The 20,125-nt window shown below is 35.1% G+C and overlaps 1 protein-coding gene across 1 annotated transcript in view; it reads right to left on the bottom strand.

Annotated features, from left to right (window-relative positions):
* Positions 1 to 4,450: 4,450 nt before the first annotated feature.
* LOC106458592 (signal recognition particle 54 kDa protein-like) overlaps positions 4,451 to 20,125 on the bottom strand; it is a 35,193-nt gene continuing 19,518 nt past the window's right edge. The window contains exon 8 of the mRNA XM_013918113.2: positions 4,451 to 4,704. Within this exon, the coding sequence (XP_013773567.2) occupies positions 4,451 to 4,704 (254 nt within the window). The remainder of the gene's footprint in view (positions 4,705 to 20,125) is intronic.

Raw genomic sequence — 20,125 nt, forward strand, 5'->3', positions numbered from 1 at the left:
CTACCCTATATCTAGTAATACTAGAGCATTCCGACCAGGTACAGGATAGTTCTAGAAACGTGGCGTCACAGTAGCATGTGACTCGCTGACGCAACAATAGGTTACTTTCGCATGAAATTTGAATAAGTTCTTTGTTAAGTGTATATACAAAAGCTTATACAGAGTTTGACAATTTGGAAACTGACATTTGCAAGTAATAGTTTAATTAACATTTTCGTTTTTGTTTTTAAACACATGATTATTGGCAAAAAAAAATTCAACTCTGACCTTCGTTGAGTTGTTGGTTCCACTTAAACTATAACACTGATATGGAATGTGTAGCACTCCGTGTAAAATCTGTAATAAAATAATAGATAACTATGATTAAAGTTCAAAAACAAAATATCAGATTTTTTTTAAAGCTTGATACCTGCAAATCCCAAAGTTCTTATACTTTAAAAGATAAATAAAGTAACACCAATGAAAAAACTTAGATAAAATCACATCACGGGACTCATGCGGTAGGATGTTGATAAAGCCTCAGAAATGTACTTGAATTACTCATACTAGAGAGATAAAATCAAAAAGATAGTTATTTGAATTAAAGAAAAATAATATATTAACTAAAGCACAATCATTCTGAAATCAGACCGGTTGGAAATCATCTGCGAATTTTCTATGGTATTTCTAAAATACATAAAGAAGTGTGTCAAGTAAGACCTGTTGTTTTAAATACTGGAACCTATAATCATTTGTCAGGATTTTTGGTTGGTTCCCTGAAGAGTATATTACAGTAATTGAAAGGAAGTTTTGAATTTTCTAATGAAATACAAAATGTCAAGTTTGGGAGTAGTGTATATGTGCTTGTTTTTATACTTAGTCCTTATATACTGACATTCTTTTAGAAGAAACGATACAGTTATTGTGCCAGTTATGATACTGAGTTATTGTATACTGACATTCCTTTAGAAGAAACGATACAGTTATTGTGCTAGTTTTGATACTGAAGTTATTGTATACTGACATTCTTTTAGAAGAAATGATACAGTTATTGTGCTAGTTTTGATACTGAGTTATTGTATAGTGACATTCTTTTAGAAGAAACGATACAGTTATTGTGCTAGTTTTGATACTGAAGTTATTGTATACTGACATTCTTTTAGAAGAAACGATACAGTTATTGTGCTAGTTTTGATACTGAATTATTGTATACTGACATTCTTTTATAAGAAACGATACAGTTATTGTGCTAGTTTTGATACTGAATTATTGTATACTGACATTCCGTTAGATACAAGAAGAATAGGCCCGGCATGGCCAGGTGGTTAGGGCGCTCGACTCGCAATCAGAGGGTCGCGGGTTCGAATCCCCGTCACACCAAACATGCTCGGCCTATCAGCCGTGGGGGCGTTATAATGTGACGGTCAATCCCACTATTCGTTGGTAAAAGAGTAGCCCAAGAGTTGGCGGTGGGTGGTGATGACTAGCTGCCTTCCCTCTAGTCTTACACTGCTAAATTAAGGACGGCTAGCGCAGATTGCCCTCGTGTAGCTTTGCGCGAAATTCAAAAACAAACAAACAGATAGCCTTTAGAAGAAACAGTCTAGTTATTTTTCTGGTTTTGATATAGTCCTTACATACTAACATTCCTTTAGAAGAAACGATACAGTTACTGTGCTGGTTTTGATAATGAGTTATTGTATACTGTCATTCCTTTAGAAGAAACAGTCCAGTTATTGTGCTGGTTTTGATATAGTCCTTATATACAAAATAATTATATAACTTGGACATTTTGAAATACATAAATTCATTTGAATTCTCATTGAAATTAAATCTGCAATTAAATGGATAGATTCTTCCAAAGAATGTCAGTATACAATAACTCATTATCAAAACCAGCACAATAACTGGACTGTTTCTTCTAAAGGAATGTCAGTATACAATAACTCAGTATCATAACTGGCACAATAACTGTATCGTTTCTTCTAAAGGAATGTTAGTATGTAAGGACTATATCAAAACCAGCACAATAACTGGACTGTTTCTTCTGAAGAAATATATATCAGAAAATAGTATTGTACGCTACTTTTTCAATGTTTTAATATGAATTGTGAGACATACGCCTAACTTATTAAATTACGCGAAAATATGCTCTATCCTTAATTTTCAAAGGTGTTACTTGATGTGGTAGCTAACTTTATACATTGTAATTATAATAAACATAGTTAATAACTAGCTGATATGGTTCATGATGATTTACTGTAGCTATTGACTGTTTGATCGCATTAGTTCGAGATGTTATAGATATTTGTTTGAGAATATAGTTAGCATTTATAGTTTCTGTGTATATACATAATGCATAGCAGTGGCCAAATATATACCTAGACTAAGACACCCCCATTAAGCACGTATAAAATTTTACCAGTGGAAAAGCAGCCTTTTCAAATACAATATGTACATCTAAATCATCGGTTTAAACATATCTTCGTGTATGGATATGTGTACAGCTTTAACAGCCAACAGGAAAGGTTTAAAAGTGTTGTTTGAATTGAATCTTTACTGTTTAAGGTGCTTTTTTTGCCTGAACGTTTTGTGCAACTCTTAGTAATACCTGTTAGTGATAATAGTCAAATTGCTTAGTGTCAATTTTTAGGGTTATCATTACAGAGCGGATGAAAACATCAAATACTGCATGAAGCTTCTTTTAGTAACACTGATAAATTTAGAACAGGAGCCATCGTGAGATATATCACATTTCCGTATAATTCACCAAATCCAAAATGGCCGCCACTCAACATGGTCAACGTTTATTTTCCTTTAAAAAGTGGTATACATGTGTTGAAAAAAAAAACTCAAATTATTTAGATTTAACGAGTGAATACGTTTAAACAGAAGATCATTCGTCTGCATTACTATGTATGTTTATCAAATATGTCAGTGATAACAAGACCACTTAGAAATTACAAACCTCGCCCAATATTGATGTGATTGGTTGATATCATACATCGAAACCATAGAACAATACAGAAGCCCAAACTTTTAAACGGACTGTAACCAAGTAGATCACTAATATGATTTTGTATGCCATACAGATGACAAAATATATGTGTATACTTGGGCTACCGTACTCTTTCACTCCATTCAGGATACATAACTATTAGCGAACATTTGGATAAACGATTCATTTATTGAAGACACAATTCTATTGAGACAAAAAGTGACATGCTCATATCATAAGGCTATTATAGAAATAGATAATATCATTATATCCCAACAGGTCTAATTGGTGTATTCATTGGCTAACAACTGGTGTCCATGATCCTGATGCTTTTGTCCAAGCGAAGTAGATTAGCAATGGAAGCACTTGGTTGGAGTGGATGATGGTTCTCCATATCTCGGCTTGGTACACTGCACAGCGTAAGTGTTGAAGTAGTGCATTCTGGGTAAGCACCAATCTGTCCATGGATAACTTCGTCAAACAATATAGTTCCTTTCGTGCTTGGTTTACAGATAATTGGGTACTGGTTCAGTCATATATAATAACAACAAGTCTCTGGATCTTTTTAAAGTGATATGACTGTTCACTCAAAATCTCAAACGGATGTGTGGCCAGAAATATGAGTGTTGCAGTGACGTCATCATAGGCTTGCCGTACAGATTTCTTGCCCTTACTTTTGAATGCTGATGTAGTACCAAACTCAGTTATGGCATGAAATACTGTTGATGGTATTGATCTTTTTGATCCTATATTTGTACATATTGCATTGATACTGAAGAACCTCGTGGTTACTGTTTGACAAATGTATACCACAGCCAATACATAACACAGATTGGTCGGATGTGATATAAACAGATTTTGCTTGAAGTCCCTCAAGTAAGTCCAGTTTCGAAGCAAGAAAAGCAAACAATTCCCTCTTGTTCTTAGAATCCCTTAGGAATTCCATCCAATTTCCTGGAAGCTTTGATTAACCTGAAACCTTTCTGCATACACCTTTTCTTCTTTTCTAACATTCACATTCTTTCAAACTATCAAGAATTTAAGTGTCCCACACAACATCTATCCTTGTTATGTCATCCAGTTGTTTTATCAAATGAGGTATGAAGATATTTTTCTGCATATTCATCAAAAGTCGTAATCACTGCGGTTGGATGTTGACCATAACAGCATCGTCCAAGATCTTACCGTTGAAGTCTTCTAGAGGCTCAAGATCTTCGGCCTTGTTTAAGCATTTCAATTGGCAAATAGAGTTTTCCAAAAATCTGAGAGGGCTGACGGGAAAGGCTGTATCTGATGGGCAAAGAGCTCCTTCAAATCCCCGTCGTGACTCTACATTGAAATGTACAACTGATCTAAGAGCGCCACGTTATTTTGGAGCAATTTCATTTTCTTTCATTGTGCTGAAGATGTTTTGGGTTGAAGTTTATTGAAGAGTGCTAGATTCTTATTCTTGATTGTATCTGTGATAAAACCTTATCGATCATTATCGAAGTCCTTATACTGTAGACAGCTTGTGTCCTCCAGAATAAGCAGCGCATCAACGACGGATTTGTCCACACAGGTGCGGCTGTCAAGTGTCAATAACTCTGGGAAATCGTCCAAGAATAAATTTCCCATTTTATTCACTGTTTCTGTGAAGTTGTTCACGTTCTTCTCGTGGTTTTCTGGGTTATCATCAAATAAATATTTCTCTTCAAACTGTTTCTGAAGTCTGGACAATTCCGGACCTGAAAGTGCCCAACGGCGAAATGCGTGAGAGAACGTGCAAATTTAAGAAAGCTAAATAGATCGAGTGTATTTTAGCACGCCCTAAGTGGGTGTGACGTAGTTATCCATTAAAATTACTTTAAGATCTTAACAAGTGTCAATGATAAAAACAACCTTCGAATGAAAGAAAACTTATTCATTCATATACCGAGGCTAGAACTCAGTCAGGCTAGTTCAACATTTATACTGTTACTAATCGTACTTTTACGTCTCCGTTCGTTTGTTAATTTCCCGTAGAAATTCTTTCCGAGAAACTTCAGCGATACAAGTCCTTTCTTAACTAAAACTAGTTTATTATTTCTCGATACAACTTTATAATACACAGAATTTTCACAGTCAATACGTTTGCAATCTCGATAACAAAACACATACTTTATGTTACCGTTACTACCGCTCACTTGACTCAATTATCTGTCTCTATCTCTTCAATCTACAATTATTTTCCACTTTATTTGCGGGGCTTATATACTAAAATAGAGGGCGCCTGGAAAAGACTAGAGTTGTCAGGAACAGTCATGATCCTTCTAGAAACTCCAGCGTCGCGTAGCCTGTTAAAAATAAAAAATAAATGAATAAAAAACTTTTGCTTTTAATTCCAATTATTTCTACGACTACAGTACCTTAGATTGACTATTTTGTGGGCAGTTATATTTAACTCTAGCACCAAGTAACAACTATTGGTACTAGGCCTAGGTGTTGCTCGCAAGCTGTTATGCACTTACTTCATGAAACTGCCACCTCGAAGTTGACAAAGTATGGTGCACTGTGACAACGACCATGCAAGCCATCGGGGCTATAATGTATTGGTTAAACGTATTGCCGAACAAGCAAATGACTACATGGTTTTCGATCACATGATGTCTCCATAACGTGTTATGTCATAAATATGTTATTTTGAACAACGCATTGAGTCGAAACGTTATAACCCTGTTGGTTACCACCTTATACGGTAGTAATTTCATCTAACATGCTGAATCAAGATCCCATGGCCCTGTAGATGGTATCCAACAGAGCAATAACGTGTTGTTCCAACGCGTAGTCGAACAATGACAACACATTGAGTTAATACGTTATAACCCTATGGGTTACTGTCTACAGGGATATAACGTTAAGTCAATACATTGTGGTCCCGATGGCTTACCATAAAAAGGGCTGGTGATATAAATACAGATACTGAGAACTAGAGTAAAGATGTCAGACAGCTATGGATAAGCCACGTGTAGTTTTGCAGCTTTTCTGTTGTGCAGGAAAAGTCTACACTCCTAGAGAATTTAATGGAGCAGTGAATGTAATATAGAGCTTCAAAACTAGATTAAATTAACCCCAATATATGGATAATAACATTTTTTCTCGTGGAAGTTCAGTTAATAACGTTTACAAACACCACTTGATTTAAATTGTGTGATTCTAACATGAGCATAGTGGTAAAGTACAAGAGGAAGAAACAGTAGCTTCCAAATCTGGTACATTATAAAGGTGAATAAATTAGCTGTAATGCATGTAAAAAGTAATAATTTATGTAAAAGAGTGACTGTATATGTGTGTGCTTTATAAACTCTCATTCCTTCTTACAGTGTACAAAAATACCTTATCTTTTGCCTTAAAAACTTATTTTTCTTTAATTTTCAAGACTGAAAGTTTGATGTGATGGTATGGGGTATTTTCAAACTTTTTCAATTATATTAACTGTTATAATTGATGCTTATCTAACCTCTTAATGGTTTAGTGAGTTAACATATATACTTATAACTTTCACCCTAGTCCCATATTGTTCAGTGTCATTTTTCTTTGGTGTCACGTGCCATTTCTTGTGGGAAACATTGCTGCATAGTAGAAGGCTAAGTGAAAGTGGACAGTGATCTCTTCCACAAGTGGGTCACGTGATATGTTTAAGATATAACCTCCCTGTTTTTTCCATTGGAACGACCAACAGTAACGTGAGTGGTGCCTGTAGAAAGTGATAGAAATGGTACTGAAGAAGTTTGTATATAATGCTGTGCTCTCTCAGTCTGGGACAGTCAGATAGTGAGAGGTCAGAGAGCTTTCTCAAAATACCAAGTTGAAAGCGTTGTGCACCAGTTTTTTTTCATTGTGTTTGACTTTAATAAAGATTCTTTTGCAGCTGTTTTTACATTGTGTTCAGTTTCTTCTTTGCCTCAAGCTCAGTCAGAGACAGAAAATTCGGATTTACTCCTACATAACATTTTCTGTCGAACCTCGAGTTATATATGGGAATATCACAAACGGAGAAAGCTTGGCGTGTAAAATATATCAGGTGTTTCTTTTCCTTTTAGCTTATAAAGATGAAAATGTTTTGTTCACCAACATTTTCAAAATGTTTCAAATAACTCTCTCCCACGCTATCACTGAAAAGTTAGCTCCTTACTCAGTTAAATTAGTTCATATTTAAAAGCAATTATACGTAAGTATCCGATATGTAGCTTCGTGAGAAGATTCTATAAACAAATACATCATGTGTTTCTTTTCCTTTTAGTGCAGGAAAGTGAGCATTTTTTGTTCATCAAAATTTGAAACAAAAATCGCACTTACACACGTTAACGCTTGTGTTGAACCTGCATAAAACATGTAGGTGACAGCTTTAGAACAAAGTGACTTTTGGTAGTTTCACACTGTAACATGCAAGTTGCAGCTTTGAAACAAGATGACTTTATGGCGGTTTCACACCGTCAAGGTTCATTTTCCCCTTTGGTATTTCTGAACTTTCTTTACATGTGGAAACAGAACAGTGGTAAGAGTCTTTTTGAGAACTGTGTTATCTGGTAAGACTTGATCCTGCAACCAAAGGTAAATATGAAATATGATTTTACTCAATCTATAGTCACACTATGAGAGGTCTTAGCGTTGCTAGCAGGTTGTATCCAGAACAAAATTAGACAATTTTTCCTCACAAATATCTTGTGTTTCCTTTACAGTCTTCTGGCAAACTATTTTTAAGTTGAGAAAAACCTTTTAAATGATCTTATTGTGGGTTAAAAAAACAGCTTTTAAGCTGATTTCAACAGAGACTTCCCTGAATTGAGCTCAAACTATCAGTCACGCTTGGCTCAGGTCCTTGTAACTAAATGGATTTACCTTTGTTTGGTAGCGCAGATAGCCCTCGTGTAGCTTTGCGCGAAATTCAAAAAACAAACAAACAAACTTTTGTTTGGTTTCAAGTTCTTGGTCTCCATTAATTTAGAACAGAAATTCTACGGTAGGGGTTTAGAGATGTTGCAGGAATATAGAACCAGAGAAAGGTGAGCCAAGTAAAGAAAACCAGGACATAGGGCAGATCCTCTTACAGTAGGTTGGTGTTCCACATTCGAAAAAGAAATTCGGGATTGGACTTGAGCTTCGGCCATGATGTGTCTGATTTGACTTCTTTTTCTCACCGGTATCTAAGCCTATGGTCAAGAAGTCTGTTTATCCAAGTCCTCAGTTTTCAGCTAATAAGTTTTGGCTTCTCCTTATCTACCAGATAACTGCAATACTTTTACAAAAGCCCCCAAGTGATACAGCGGAATGTCTGCGGACTTACATCGCTAGAAACCGGGTTTCGATACTCGTGGTGGGCAGTGTACAGATGGCCCATTGTGTAGCATTGTGCTTAACTTCAAACAAACAAATCAGACAAAAAAAAACTTTTACTAATATCACAGATACCTTCCTATTTGTTTTAGACTAAATGTTAATCCCTTGTTTATTTTAACAGTATTGCTAACGTGGCTTCTGGAAACGAATATTATCGTTTCTATCCATAAACTTTTAATTCGTTCGAACCTATACCCAAAATATATGCACATTAAAAGACGATATCGCTTTCAACGACTATTTCAATTGATGACATATTATTAGCTAGCCTGACAACTGACAACGACTTTTTGGTGGTTTTTGATGCTTGCTGGTAGACTTCCATCTGGTCAGCAGTTCAAAATTAGAGATAACTATACCTGAATTCTAGGGGTATAGAACCATGCCGTTTAGTCCACGTACGTATAAGTGACACGAAGACTCCAATGATAATTTCATCATGTCTTTATTTCAAAGTTCGAAAAAAGTTTGGATTTTAATTTAATTTAAACTAATAAACTCGGTATTGCATTATTCATCTCTTGTGTCTTTAAAACCAAAAATTAAAAATCATAATCGTAAGAAATTTCTAAATTACTTTAGAAAAATCATGAAATGAAAATGAGAACAAACAATACCCTGATATCGGTTAAAAAAGAGCTTAAATCCATGGCCTATATTTGTTTGTTTGCTTGGAATTTCGCGCAAAGCTACACAAGGGCAAGCCGTCCCTGATTTAGCAATGAAAGACAGCAGGGAAGGCAACTAGTCATCACCACCCACCGCCAACGCTTGGGCTACTCTTTTACCAACAAATAGTGGGATTGACCGCACATTATAACGCCCCATGCCTGAAAGGGCGAGTATGTTTGGTGGGACGGGGATTCGAACCTGTGCCCCTCAGCTTGCCATCAGAGTGCCCTAACCACCTGACCATACTTATGTCTAAGACAATTGAACTATAGTTGTTTTCTTAAGTACGATCAAATTGGTGCATTTGATAACGTTGAAATCAATATTTTTGGCAGTTGTTTTAAGATTTTCAGCAACACAAACTTAAATATTTGAAACTTTCCTTCATTTTTAAGCTTTAGAAAAAAACATATCATAGTCTATATTGTTATTTCCTTCCTGTCTGTCATGGTCCACTTATAATTGTTATATTGATGTTCTAGATCACCATGGTACAAGTACCACTACCGAAATTAGCAACAAGTCACCAAATTTTGCGCCTCTGAATAAAATAGTATTTGGAACAATATTCTTAAAAACATGTCTAACATAGTTTTTGCTAGTTTACTTTGTCTTTCATGTCCTGACTGTATAACATTCATAAAAAATAATGCCAAAAACACTTTCGTTTCACTTTGTTTGCAGATCTCTAGCTATAACTTTATACGGGGTGAGTGAGAAACCATTTTTATTAATAAAAAAACAATTTAATTGTTAATAAAATTTGTTACTGCTGGCTCCAGATTTCAGTTGGTCATCTGTCATCATTCATGTTATAGAACCATGAAGTAGATTTCCGAGGCAGGCTTCATCAGGACTTACTCATCATGTGGCAGAATAACTTTTCAGTTCATTACTCAGCAGTATTCTGCTATCTTTTTGTCTTCGGACTGAAGCCCCCATTTATCCTTTTTTTATTTAGTGTGACATTGTAGTGACTAGTAGCAATTTTCAGCTGATCTACTTCAGTAGTGACTAACATTCAGGGGTTGCTTTTTCATGCTCCTTCATAAAGTTCGTAAAATCACCCTCAGGCTACACTGGCTACAATAGGATTCAAATTTTTGTCAACATAGAATTAGTTACCACAATCACGATAAAATCTTTGATTTTTGAGTATTAAATTTTTTATTGTGAACAGCTTTTATGGTGGAAATGTTTTTTAAAGCTATTAAACTTTGACCTTTCAACCCATAGGAGCGCACTATCTTCAGGCGATGTATGATTAACACAATTATAAATTCAAATCTCAACGTTTATTCTTGATTTGCGTTAAATAAGTTTATTGTGTTAATGAATAACATTGTTATTCATTTGAGTTTTCAATATAAGTAAAAGAGTGATATTTCCTTTCATAACCATAGTCAACTAAAATATATTAAACAAAAGTCTGATGTGTATCAGGTATCATCAGGAATGTGATGTTCATTTCCAAATTTTTTAACAGTAACATTTAGATATAAATGCACAATATATTTTATTAAATCTAACAATGAACGTAGCATTCCCAATAGCAATAATATACCAAAAAGGGAAACCTTGATTTTACCAAAAGGCGATAAGTGTAACCACGTGACTAGGCTGTAACCTGTAGATATCATCTACCTGACTAGTAAAGAACACTACTGTCGATAACCTATTCTACACAATGTCCGACGATCAAACTAGATATTATATACTAGAGAACAGCAAAGAAACAAAGGTAACTAGAATAAAACAACTTGTATTTATGTCAAAGCTGCATAGAAACAAATGAATTTAAAAAAATAAATTCTTATATTAATAAAAGCAGGTAGAAAACATAATATACCGGCATATTACAATACATCACCAACTTTTATGTATACATATATATTTTACCTTCTATAAATGTTTCTTCACCAAAGATACAAAATAGATTATTACTGTTTACTCGGAATGTTCTCGCTCAACTGAGGCAGACGATGACAATTAAAATAATGACTTTGCTGCCATCGTTACTTAATTAGAAGACAAAATGACACAGTTAAACAGGAGCTCTTGAAAAAACCAACAAAAAATGCCGTAACTTTGATAGCACAATAAGGCTAGGCTAAAGTAATTTTAATGACAATGAGTAGAGATTGTAATGCAGCTGAAAACTTAATGTAAAATAGCTTAGTTTTGGAGTGGTTGTAATTTTTGTTTGTTTGTTTGTAGTAAAGCACAAAACTACTCGATGGGCTAGCTGCGCTCTGCCTACCACGGGTATCGAAACCCGGTTTCTAGCAATGTACATTCGCAGACGTATCGCTGTGCCACTGGAGGGCAAGTGATTGTAATGAATTAAGATACTTGTAATTGCCAATATAGCACATTTCTCGGAATGATATGGCCAGGTGGTTAGGGCGCTCAACCCGCAATTTGCAGAGTGGGTTGGGAATATAGGGACGCACCTTACAATTCAAATAACCTGCCTTAACAGTGGCAGATGGACGTGGTGATGAAAACGTCAAAATCAGAACAGAGGTCGACACCAGAATACCATCTTCGACAAACTCCTGAAACTCCTTGGCTGGAGAAACCAGCAAGGATCTCCGACTCGGGGATAGACTTTAAGACTCTCTCGAAAAATAATTTCCCGTGAGGAATTCAAAGAAGCGTGGGGAGTAACCTCAATGGGTATATCCTCAATGACCTTTGGAATCAAGAGGAGTTCACTGTGCTTTCCTGTGGATGTTTCAACCAAGATGTCTCCAGAACGAAGCTTCTTAACTGACTTTGGAGAGCCAGCAAGCCCCTCTAATCCCTTCTGTATAAAAAAGGGAAACATTTGCCCTAAAGATTTATCAGATAGTAAATGTAAGATTAGGAAATGAGGTACAGGTCCACCTTGTGGTGGAGACTGCTGTTCAGAGTCTTCTAAGCATGGTCGTTTACCAACTAACAGAGTTTTTACATTTTTTATTTGGGTTGGGGGGGGATCCATAATAAAAGAAAAAGATTCAGTGCTCACTGATCCCACCTGCCATGAAGTCCTACGAGGGGACGCACTAAAATGTCAAACAAGGACACTGCAGCAACGCCAGGGTTTCGTGAGCACTATATCCAAACACCAGCATCAGACATAATGTCCACAACACCCGTTGAGAACGCCCAACACTGGTACTCAGTTGACCTAGCCCGAGTGGACCAGCCGAGTGACCCTGGGGTGGGCACCCCAAGGCCACCCGTCTACAGGAATTCAAGGTTAAAGTGGTGTGTTGCAGTGCCCCAGATACCACTCAACCACCAGTACCTCTCCTTCACGGGTCGCCACGCACGGCAAACACATGGGTGGATGTTTAGATCCCAGAGGAAGTAACTGAAAATACAGACCCTTCCTTGGGAGGTCCCCTCACCACGTACAGGAATCCACGTCGAGGGGCAAGAAATGAATGACCTGGACACGATGAGTAATACAAAATGCAACAATAGGTATTTAGATAACGCAAAGCAACATCACATGTACATCACCCCAGAACAATAGGCAGTCGCCTTTACTGGAGTTGTGGGTTGATAAGGCTGGCTATATTCCCTCAAGATGATGTTCTGTAGGCTGCTGAAATTTCACATTACTCAGTTGAATCAGTAATGTCAGGATTACCCAGAGCTACTAGAACTATCCACGTGATTGATTACTTCCATTCAAACATAAGGGAGGCTGTAATATCAATGTATCACCTGGCCTACCATTAGAGATGTGGCATTTTCAAGTGGAACTGATTTTTTTTTTAGAGCAATAGGATAAGTCTGTTGAATGACAGGAGATTCAACAAGATATTTATTACAGTGTTTTTCTGTATTTCTCCAAAACTGACTGAGTTCATGAGAATGAAACAAAAGAATCTGGATACAATGAACAATGTTTATTTCATAACACAAATACACTGCTTATACTTCTTTAGGATGCAGGTTTACTGGATTGTAAGATATTTTCTCTCAAAAATATCAGTCGAGATTATATATCAAACTATCTAAACCTAACATTAGACTCACGCAGAGCAACTACAGCTACAAATGTAGCATTCAAACTTAAGGGAGGTTGTAAACTCGAGGTATCACCTGACCTACTATTAACTACTGCTGATATCCTTGCACAATATGCACCATTATAGTCATATATCCATGCCGCTAGAATGAAAACTTCACAACTTTCTTGACACATGTTGTGTGAAAAGTCTACATACTCATTATAATTGATTAATTTTGAATACTTCCTATATTAAAATAAAATGTAGAAAATATATGTTGTTCCCACATACAATAGATATAATGATTTAAATATATGGAAATATATATATACATATAAGTAAAGGTTTTGTTGTTTACGGGTAGGAGCCTTTTTTTTGTGTGGATATATAGATATTTGGGACATTATGCGAGATTGGTTTATAAACATGAACAGTTTGAATAAGGTTTTATATTGTTAATGGTATAATTATTTGGACTATTCTCGTCATCAGGTGTTATATCAAACATTCTTGTACAAAAATGTCTGATATAACACCTGACGAGAAGAATAATCATACCATTAGTAATACTAACTCCTTGTCTCAGTCATTCTGCAAAACTATACAAGTTTTTATATTTCTCATGTAAATTTATGAGTACAAAAGGATGCTTTTAGTCTTAATTACCATAGGTTCAAAAGATTTTTCATAATTTCAGTAGATTGGATAACTTTCAATTACTATTAGGTTCTTAAAATCTTGAGGTAATTTGATTTGTCTCAAAATTGTTAATGTATTTACAAGTTAACCAAAGAACCTCTTTCAGTTCTGCATAGATAATGTTGTACACCCAAATTTTGAGGATGATAAATTCAAATTTTGGAAACCTAGACATACACTTGTTCATTGACAGGATTTTTTTATTTTTTCTCTGAGTTTTTACCTTGTAATATTAGTCTTTATGTTGCAGTATGCAGGCATACTTCATGTTTCCTACCCCCTTTTTGCTCAGTCTCTTTCTCTCCATTTAGACTTAGTCAAAGTTAAGAGAATTCAGATTTTTCTCCATAAAACACTTTCTGGCAAACCTCCAGTACTTCTGCAGCTCCTACCTGATTACTTTCAAGTAATCAGTGAATCTGGGAATACCACAATGTTACAATGAAGTATCTAGAAGAATAATATAAAAATTAAAACTTAGATAATTTACAAAACAGAAACTAGAGAGGATTGCCTCACCATACTATGAAATCCTGTTCATTCATGAAACATCCTAACCCTGCACACCTTGTGGAAGTGGTAATCATTTCTGTCATAGTAATGTCGAGCCATACAACAGAAAATCCCAGATCTAACTATAGCAATCTTGCTGTGGAGCAAGGTAAAGTATGGCCAGCACATACTGGGGAACATAGCACAGAATCATATAATCTGTTGCAATTTTATAGTCAGATATGAGTGCATGAAAATGTGTTATTGTTATCAACCATCAAGCTATCATTCCCAGACTGTGCTGCATCTAGTGGTGCCCAATGCTACGAAGGAAGAGATTCTCCAAACTTTGTGTAACACAAACATTGAAGGGCACCTGCACTTGTGCTAACATTCAATGGATCCCCTCTATAGAGGATAGTCCTGGATATTGCCACTGACTATCTTATGAAGTGAGTTGACACTTATTCATTAGTCAATACTTCATCACAGTCCATGGCTGATGTGTTGGTTTGAATAGCATGGTTTGGAACACCAGAAAAGATTCACATGAATAGGGAACTGATATGACTAGTCAACTGTTAACTGAGTTGTGGTGAAAATGTGCAATTCACCTAATCACACCCAATTTGATGGTTTAGCAAAATATGTAAAACAGACTATCAAGCACATGCTTGTCAAATTTGTTAATCTTGGCCAGACTGGGATGAACACTTACTGTATATATCATGATGGCATACAGAGCAACTGAGCAGAGGTCTATAGGTTTATATTGCCAAACATTCTTATGTTTGAGTGGGAAATAATACTCCCTGTCGACATGATGTATGGTTTTCCCCCGGAGCGGATACTCCACATTATCCACAAGAACATGCAGAATGGTTAATATTTGCATTAGGTAAACAGCTAGGAAAGGCCACCATATGTCATAGGATAGATGGTGAAGGAACAGATGTACCAGTGTGGAGACTTGGTGTGAGCCAGTAGCACAAAAGTAGCTTGGTTCTGGCTGGACAAGTCATACCTCATGCTTCAACAGATTGGTTCCACTGATGAGTTACAGCAGATGTGGGGTGCACAAAAGGACCTGGAACACATCGATAAGATGCATATTTATGTTATATACAAAACTCTCATGTACTGACTTGATCAGAAGTTAAGGATCAAAAGTCATGAGAATACTATATCATTTCACTTACAAATGCTGCAGTTAGAGACGAGAGACAGCTCTGACAGTTAGCTGAACTGCTGAAAATGGCCACTCAATCAACATGCCTGGGATTAACATCGCTTATCAGAAGTTAAAATGGGTTGTTGATTGCAAGATTAATGGAGCAAAAATCTTTGGCAACTTTTTTTCTGTGCTATTGAGCATTGTTTCGCTGAACAATATCTGTTTAATTATCGTTAGCTAGGCCTTGCTTGTGGTTGAAAAATCACTGACTGAAAGGACATTGTTACCCTTGCTTTATGAATTTTCTGAGGCAAAAAAAGTCTGATGTTTCAGAAGAATCACTCACCTGATCTTGTCTAGAGGAGAGAGCTCTTCACTAGATACCCCCATACACACGTAGCATATGTATAGATTCTCCACATGCAGTAAGGAAGTTGTGTCCCCTGAACATATTTTGATATATACCATATTAATGGCATGAATATGAATTTTGGCTGAGATATACCAGTAATTATTGATTTTGTGATAACTAAAAAGAAACACCTGTTGAGTTTGATGGCTTGTAGATGGCAGCACATTACTACAGCTGTCGAGACATTTAGGATACAAAAATAATTTTATTGGGAGCCACAGGCAATGTGTTTTAAACTATTAGTTTATGTGGCAAGGTATAATGGTGATATATACATGTATAAATAAATCTAATCAAAAACACCTTAGGTGTGAAAAAAAGGTGCAGCCAAAAAAGGATTGAGCTTGCAACGTAAAGGAATAAAATACAAACTGGTAGCTACACTTGTAGTATTGATAAGAATTTTACAGCAAATAGTCATTCTTTAGTTAGCCAGGCCATGGTTTTTGTTCAACTTGGGGCATGATGGTGGGTAAAACAAATGAAATTCAATCAAAATTGGAGATTTTATATTTCATGCAATTCTTAATGGATTGCCTTGAAATTTGGTATGTGAATTAAGGGTCCAGTAGAGCACATCCACTGAAAATATATGACAGTTTGGATTACCACAGTTTGAGCTACAGAAAGTGGAAAATCATTAAATTATCACTCCTGTTAATAACACAGTGTTTCCTGCAGGTTGTTTTGGCCGTACAACAAACTACAGTGTGTATTGATATATGTTCGTGGTCACATAAGAATTTTACATTAATTCATTCATGAATGTTGTATAACAACAAAGAACTATTAAACAATATATGAATATAAGTAAAGGATTCGACCTCAACATTAAAACCACATGATATGAGGTTAATTGTAACTACTGACCTGCAAAAATAAAAAGCACCTGTGTTCTGTTAAAATGCTACAGTTTGGAGAAGAAGTCTATACTTTGTTTTCACGAACAAATACAATGTAAAGTTATTAATCTCTGAACAGGTTCTTAACCAAATCAATTAACAAGTCTTCTTATGGAAGACTGTTGTAAGTTATGAAAGTGGTAAAGATATATATATATACACACTCTTTCATGCCTATTCCTCTATGAAATGTAATGTTATATTTATGAAAACCTTTTTTTTTTAGAAAATGAAAAAAGTATATGTTCTTTAGATTCTTTATTTTTCCAAAATGTACACAATGTTTGATAAAATAAAATTTGATATAAAAACTTCCATATTGATTCATCTTGTATTCACTTCTTTGTACAAATGTCAAGCTATTTTTCCTGTTTCATACTAACTTCAATATGAAAGAAAAACTATACAAGCCAATAGGATGTTTTTAAACTTAAATATTTTAGGTACAATTCATTAAAGAACAACACAGAACCTTCTTTTTATTAATTAAGTACTTATCTCAAAAACTTGTAACCAAAGAGAGAGAAGGCACCCTCATTCAAACGAAAAAAGTCTGTGATCCTGGAACATTGTACAGTAAAAGTAAACCCATCAAAGTCTGACCTGTAGACTTATTTCAAATGATCTGTGCAGTTACTACTACAGAACATGAGAACATTACAAAAGATTCAGCTTCTACTGACTACACTAGAATGTAAAAAATGTTATTTCTACAGAACTGACATTTAGATTATACATATATTGTACATGTATTTTTAATGTCTTTCATTTGAAAAAAAAACTTTCAAATATTATAAGTAACTCTACTTTAAAAAACAAATTTATTTTAAATCAATTAGATAGCCTGCAAAGAGAGGTAAAGAAAACATTAATACCAGATTGGAAATGATACAGAAGGCACTGAGTTCATATTGGGAAGGATTTATAGAAGATGCAATGATGATGACAGAAGAAATGTAGATGTTGAGATCATGCTTGGATATATATAATGTGCCAAAATTATGCTGGGAAGAATATAGGTGTTGATGTCAAGCTGGGAAGGATATAGAAGGTGTTGATGTCATGCTAGGGTAAAGTTTTGCTAGGAGGAATATAGGTGTTGATGTCAAGCTATGGTAAAGTCATGCTGGGAAGGATATATAAAGTGTTCATGCCAAGCTAGGGAAAAAAAAGGAGCCAAGAAAATTTATCTGTACATAAAATACTAGTTTAAATATATGCTTGAGCAGGGTCTAGTCTGCTACACCATTTTACAACACCAACATTTTTTGTTTCTTATTCACATTATTGAAAAACTTACATGTCAATCTTTCAGACATTTATTTGTAAGTATAGAAGTCCATCCAATTACTTTTACTTTATGTAATTTATCAAATTTGAATGTTGTATGAAATAAATACCACTATTATACATATATCAAATATATATATATATCAAGGTAAAGTCTTAAAAATAGTGAAGTTTAATGTGGCAAATGTGACAAATGGTCTTACAAATACAACAAGTGTATTTATCCTTAGATCAATGTATGCCTAAACAACTAAAAACTTAAATCAGAGAAAATGTCAATTTATGAGGGTCTTTGAAATTTTCAAATGGAATTGAAAGAAAAAAAATACAGCAACCTTTCTTCCTAGGCTACTAGTCTTCCTCAGAATAAGAAAAAACAAATCACACATTTTTGGAGTAAGTGTGATCATCAAGGTTCTGAAATAAGAAAGAGAAACTACATAGAATGAGCTGTCTAATAAGTTATCAGAAAAAAAAAAATCGAGGTTTTACGAATGACAAAGTTGTTTCAACATACTTCATACTACAGATGACCAGCAGTCAGATGGTGTGAATGTTTAAGTTTCTTTACACAATGCCCAGCCATTTTAATCACTTGTTACCTGTCAGATGGCTGAGATTACCAGAGGCAGCACCCTGAAGTTGTTTCATCATATTCTGGAGACCTGACATGCCACCTAGTGGTGGGTAAAGAAGTTCGATTAGGATAATAAATAACTACATAAGTTTTATGCAATATTTAACAATTATCACTCACTGTCTTGGATGTGTAATTCTAATTAACTTTTACTTAAAATAGACAAAGTACACTTGCTGTAATACATCTACATTATGCAATGACACTTCTCACAAACTTGTGCAGACTGGGAAAAAAAAACAAATTCCTTTATATATCAGGTGTTTCTCAGGTGAAGTAAACAATTTTATAAAATAAGTAATTTAGTAACAATAAACCAAGTGCCAATGTAAGGTGAGTTTACAAAGAAAAACTGTTAATAACATGGATATCTAAGTAATATGGCTGGAATTGGTGGCCAAGCAATCTAATGTTTTCCAAATGGGTCTAGGATGATTGAATGAAAGACTGACTGTCATATACAAGAAAAAAGTATTAATATTGTTGAAAATATTCCTTTGTAGTTTGTAACTTACTTCAGCATTCCTAGGTTAAAAAGACTTATTTAAAACATGACAATTTCATACATTATCTAATAAAAACTATTTGAAAGCAATAGCCCAGTATGTATATAAAGTACACAGTCAGCCTTTTGGTCTATGCTCCTGGTAGTCAGTTTAAATTAACCCATAATTTATTATAGGTCAATTTCTTTCAGTACAATCCTGTTAACTAATGATACAGAAGTATGTATTCTCTGTAGGTTTGATAAAATTTAAATTTTTCAAAAGTTAACATTTTCTTACACTGAAAATGTATTTACATTCGGTACTTACCTCCTCTTACACAAAAGCTATCTAAATTGTTGTCTGCCTTCTAAGCATTGCTAAAAGAATTTTTAGTAATCAGTACACATCAATCTTTATACCCCATTAGTTTTGTACCATTTCTGAATACGTAAATATCATGTGACTACTCTCCACCAGTAGTATTGCACCACCTATTAGGTGGTCAAGAAATTAATGTTGTGCTTTGGTACACTTTCATTAACATCCCCCCAAAACATACATCATGTATAATAGTTAAACAAACCAGAATTGTCACCGGTAATGAAAAAGGGATTCTCTATGCAAATATTAAATGCTAAAAACAATGGCTCAGTCCTAGACAAAAATCACTTCCGACCCCAAAACCTGGACTCCATCCGCAGAAAGTGATGCTTTGCATTTGGTGAAACATCAAAGGAGTAATTCATTTCGATTTCCTCAATCTATTGTGAACTGTCAGTGCAGAGATCTATAGTCAGCAACTGGAATGTTTAAATCAAGCCCTTCATCAGAAACACCCTTCACTCATCAATCAGAAAGGTGTTCTATTTTTCCTCAACAATGCACGTCCACATGTGGCAAGTTTGACACAATACAAGATTATGGAGTTGGGTTGGGAAGTTCCCCCCTACCCACCATATTCTCCAGATATGGCACCATCAGATTACCATTTTTTTCCTTCGCTGCAACACCATC

The sequence above is a fragment of the Limulus polyphemus genome, unplaced genomic scaffold (assembly GCF_000517525.1).
Source record: "Limulus polyphemus unplaced genomic scaffold, Limulus_polyphemus-2.1.2 Scaffold489, whole genome shotgun sequence".
Classification (NCBI taxonomy): Eukaryota; Metazoa; Arthropoda; class Merostomata; order Xiphosura; family Limulidae; genus Limulus; species Limulus polyphemus.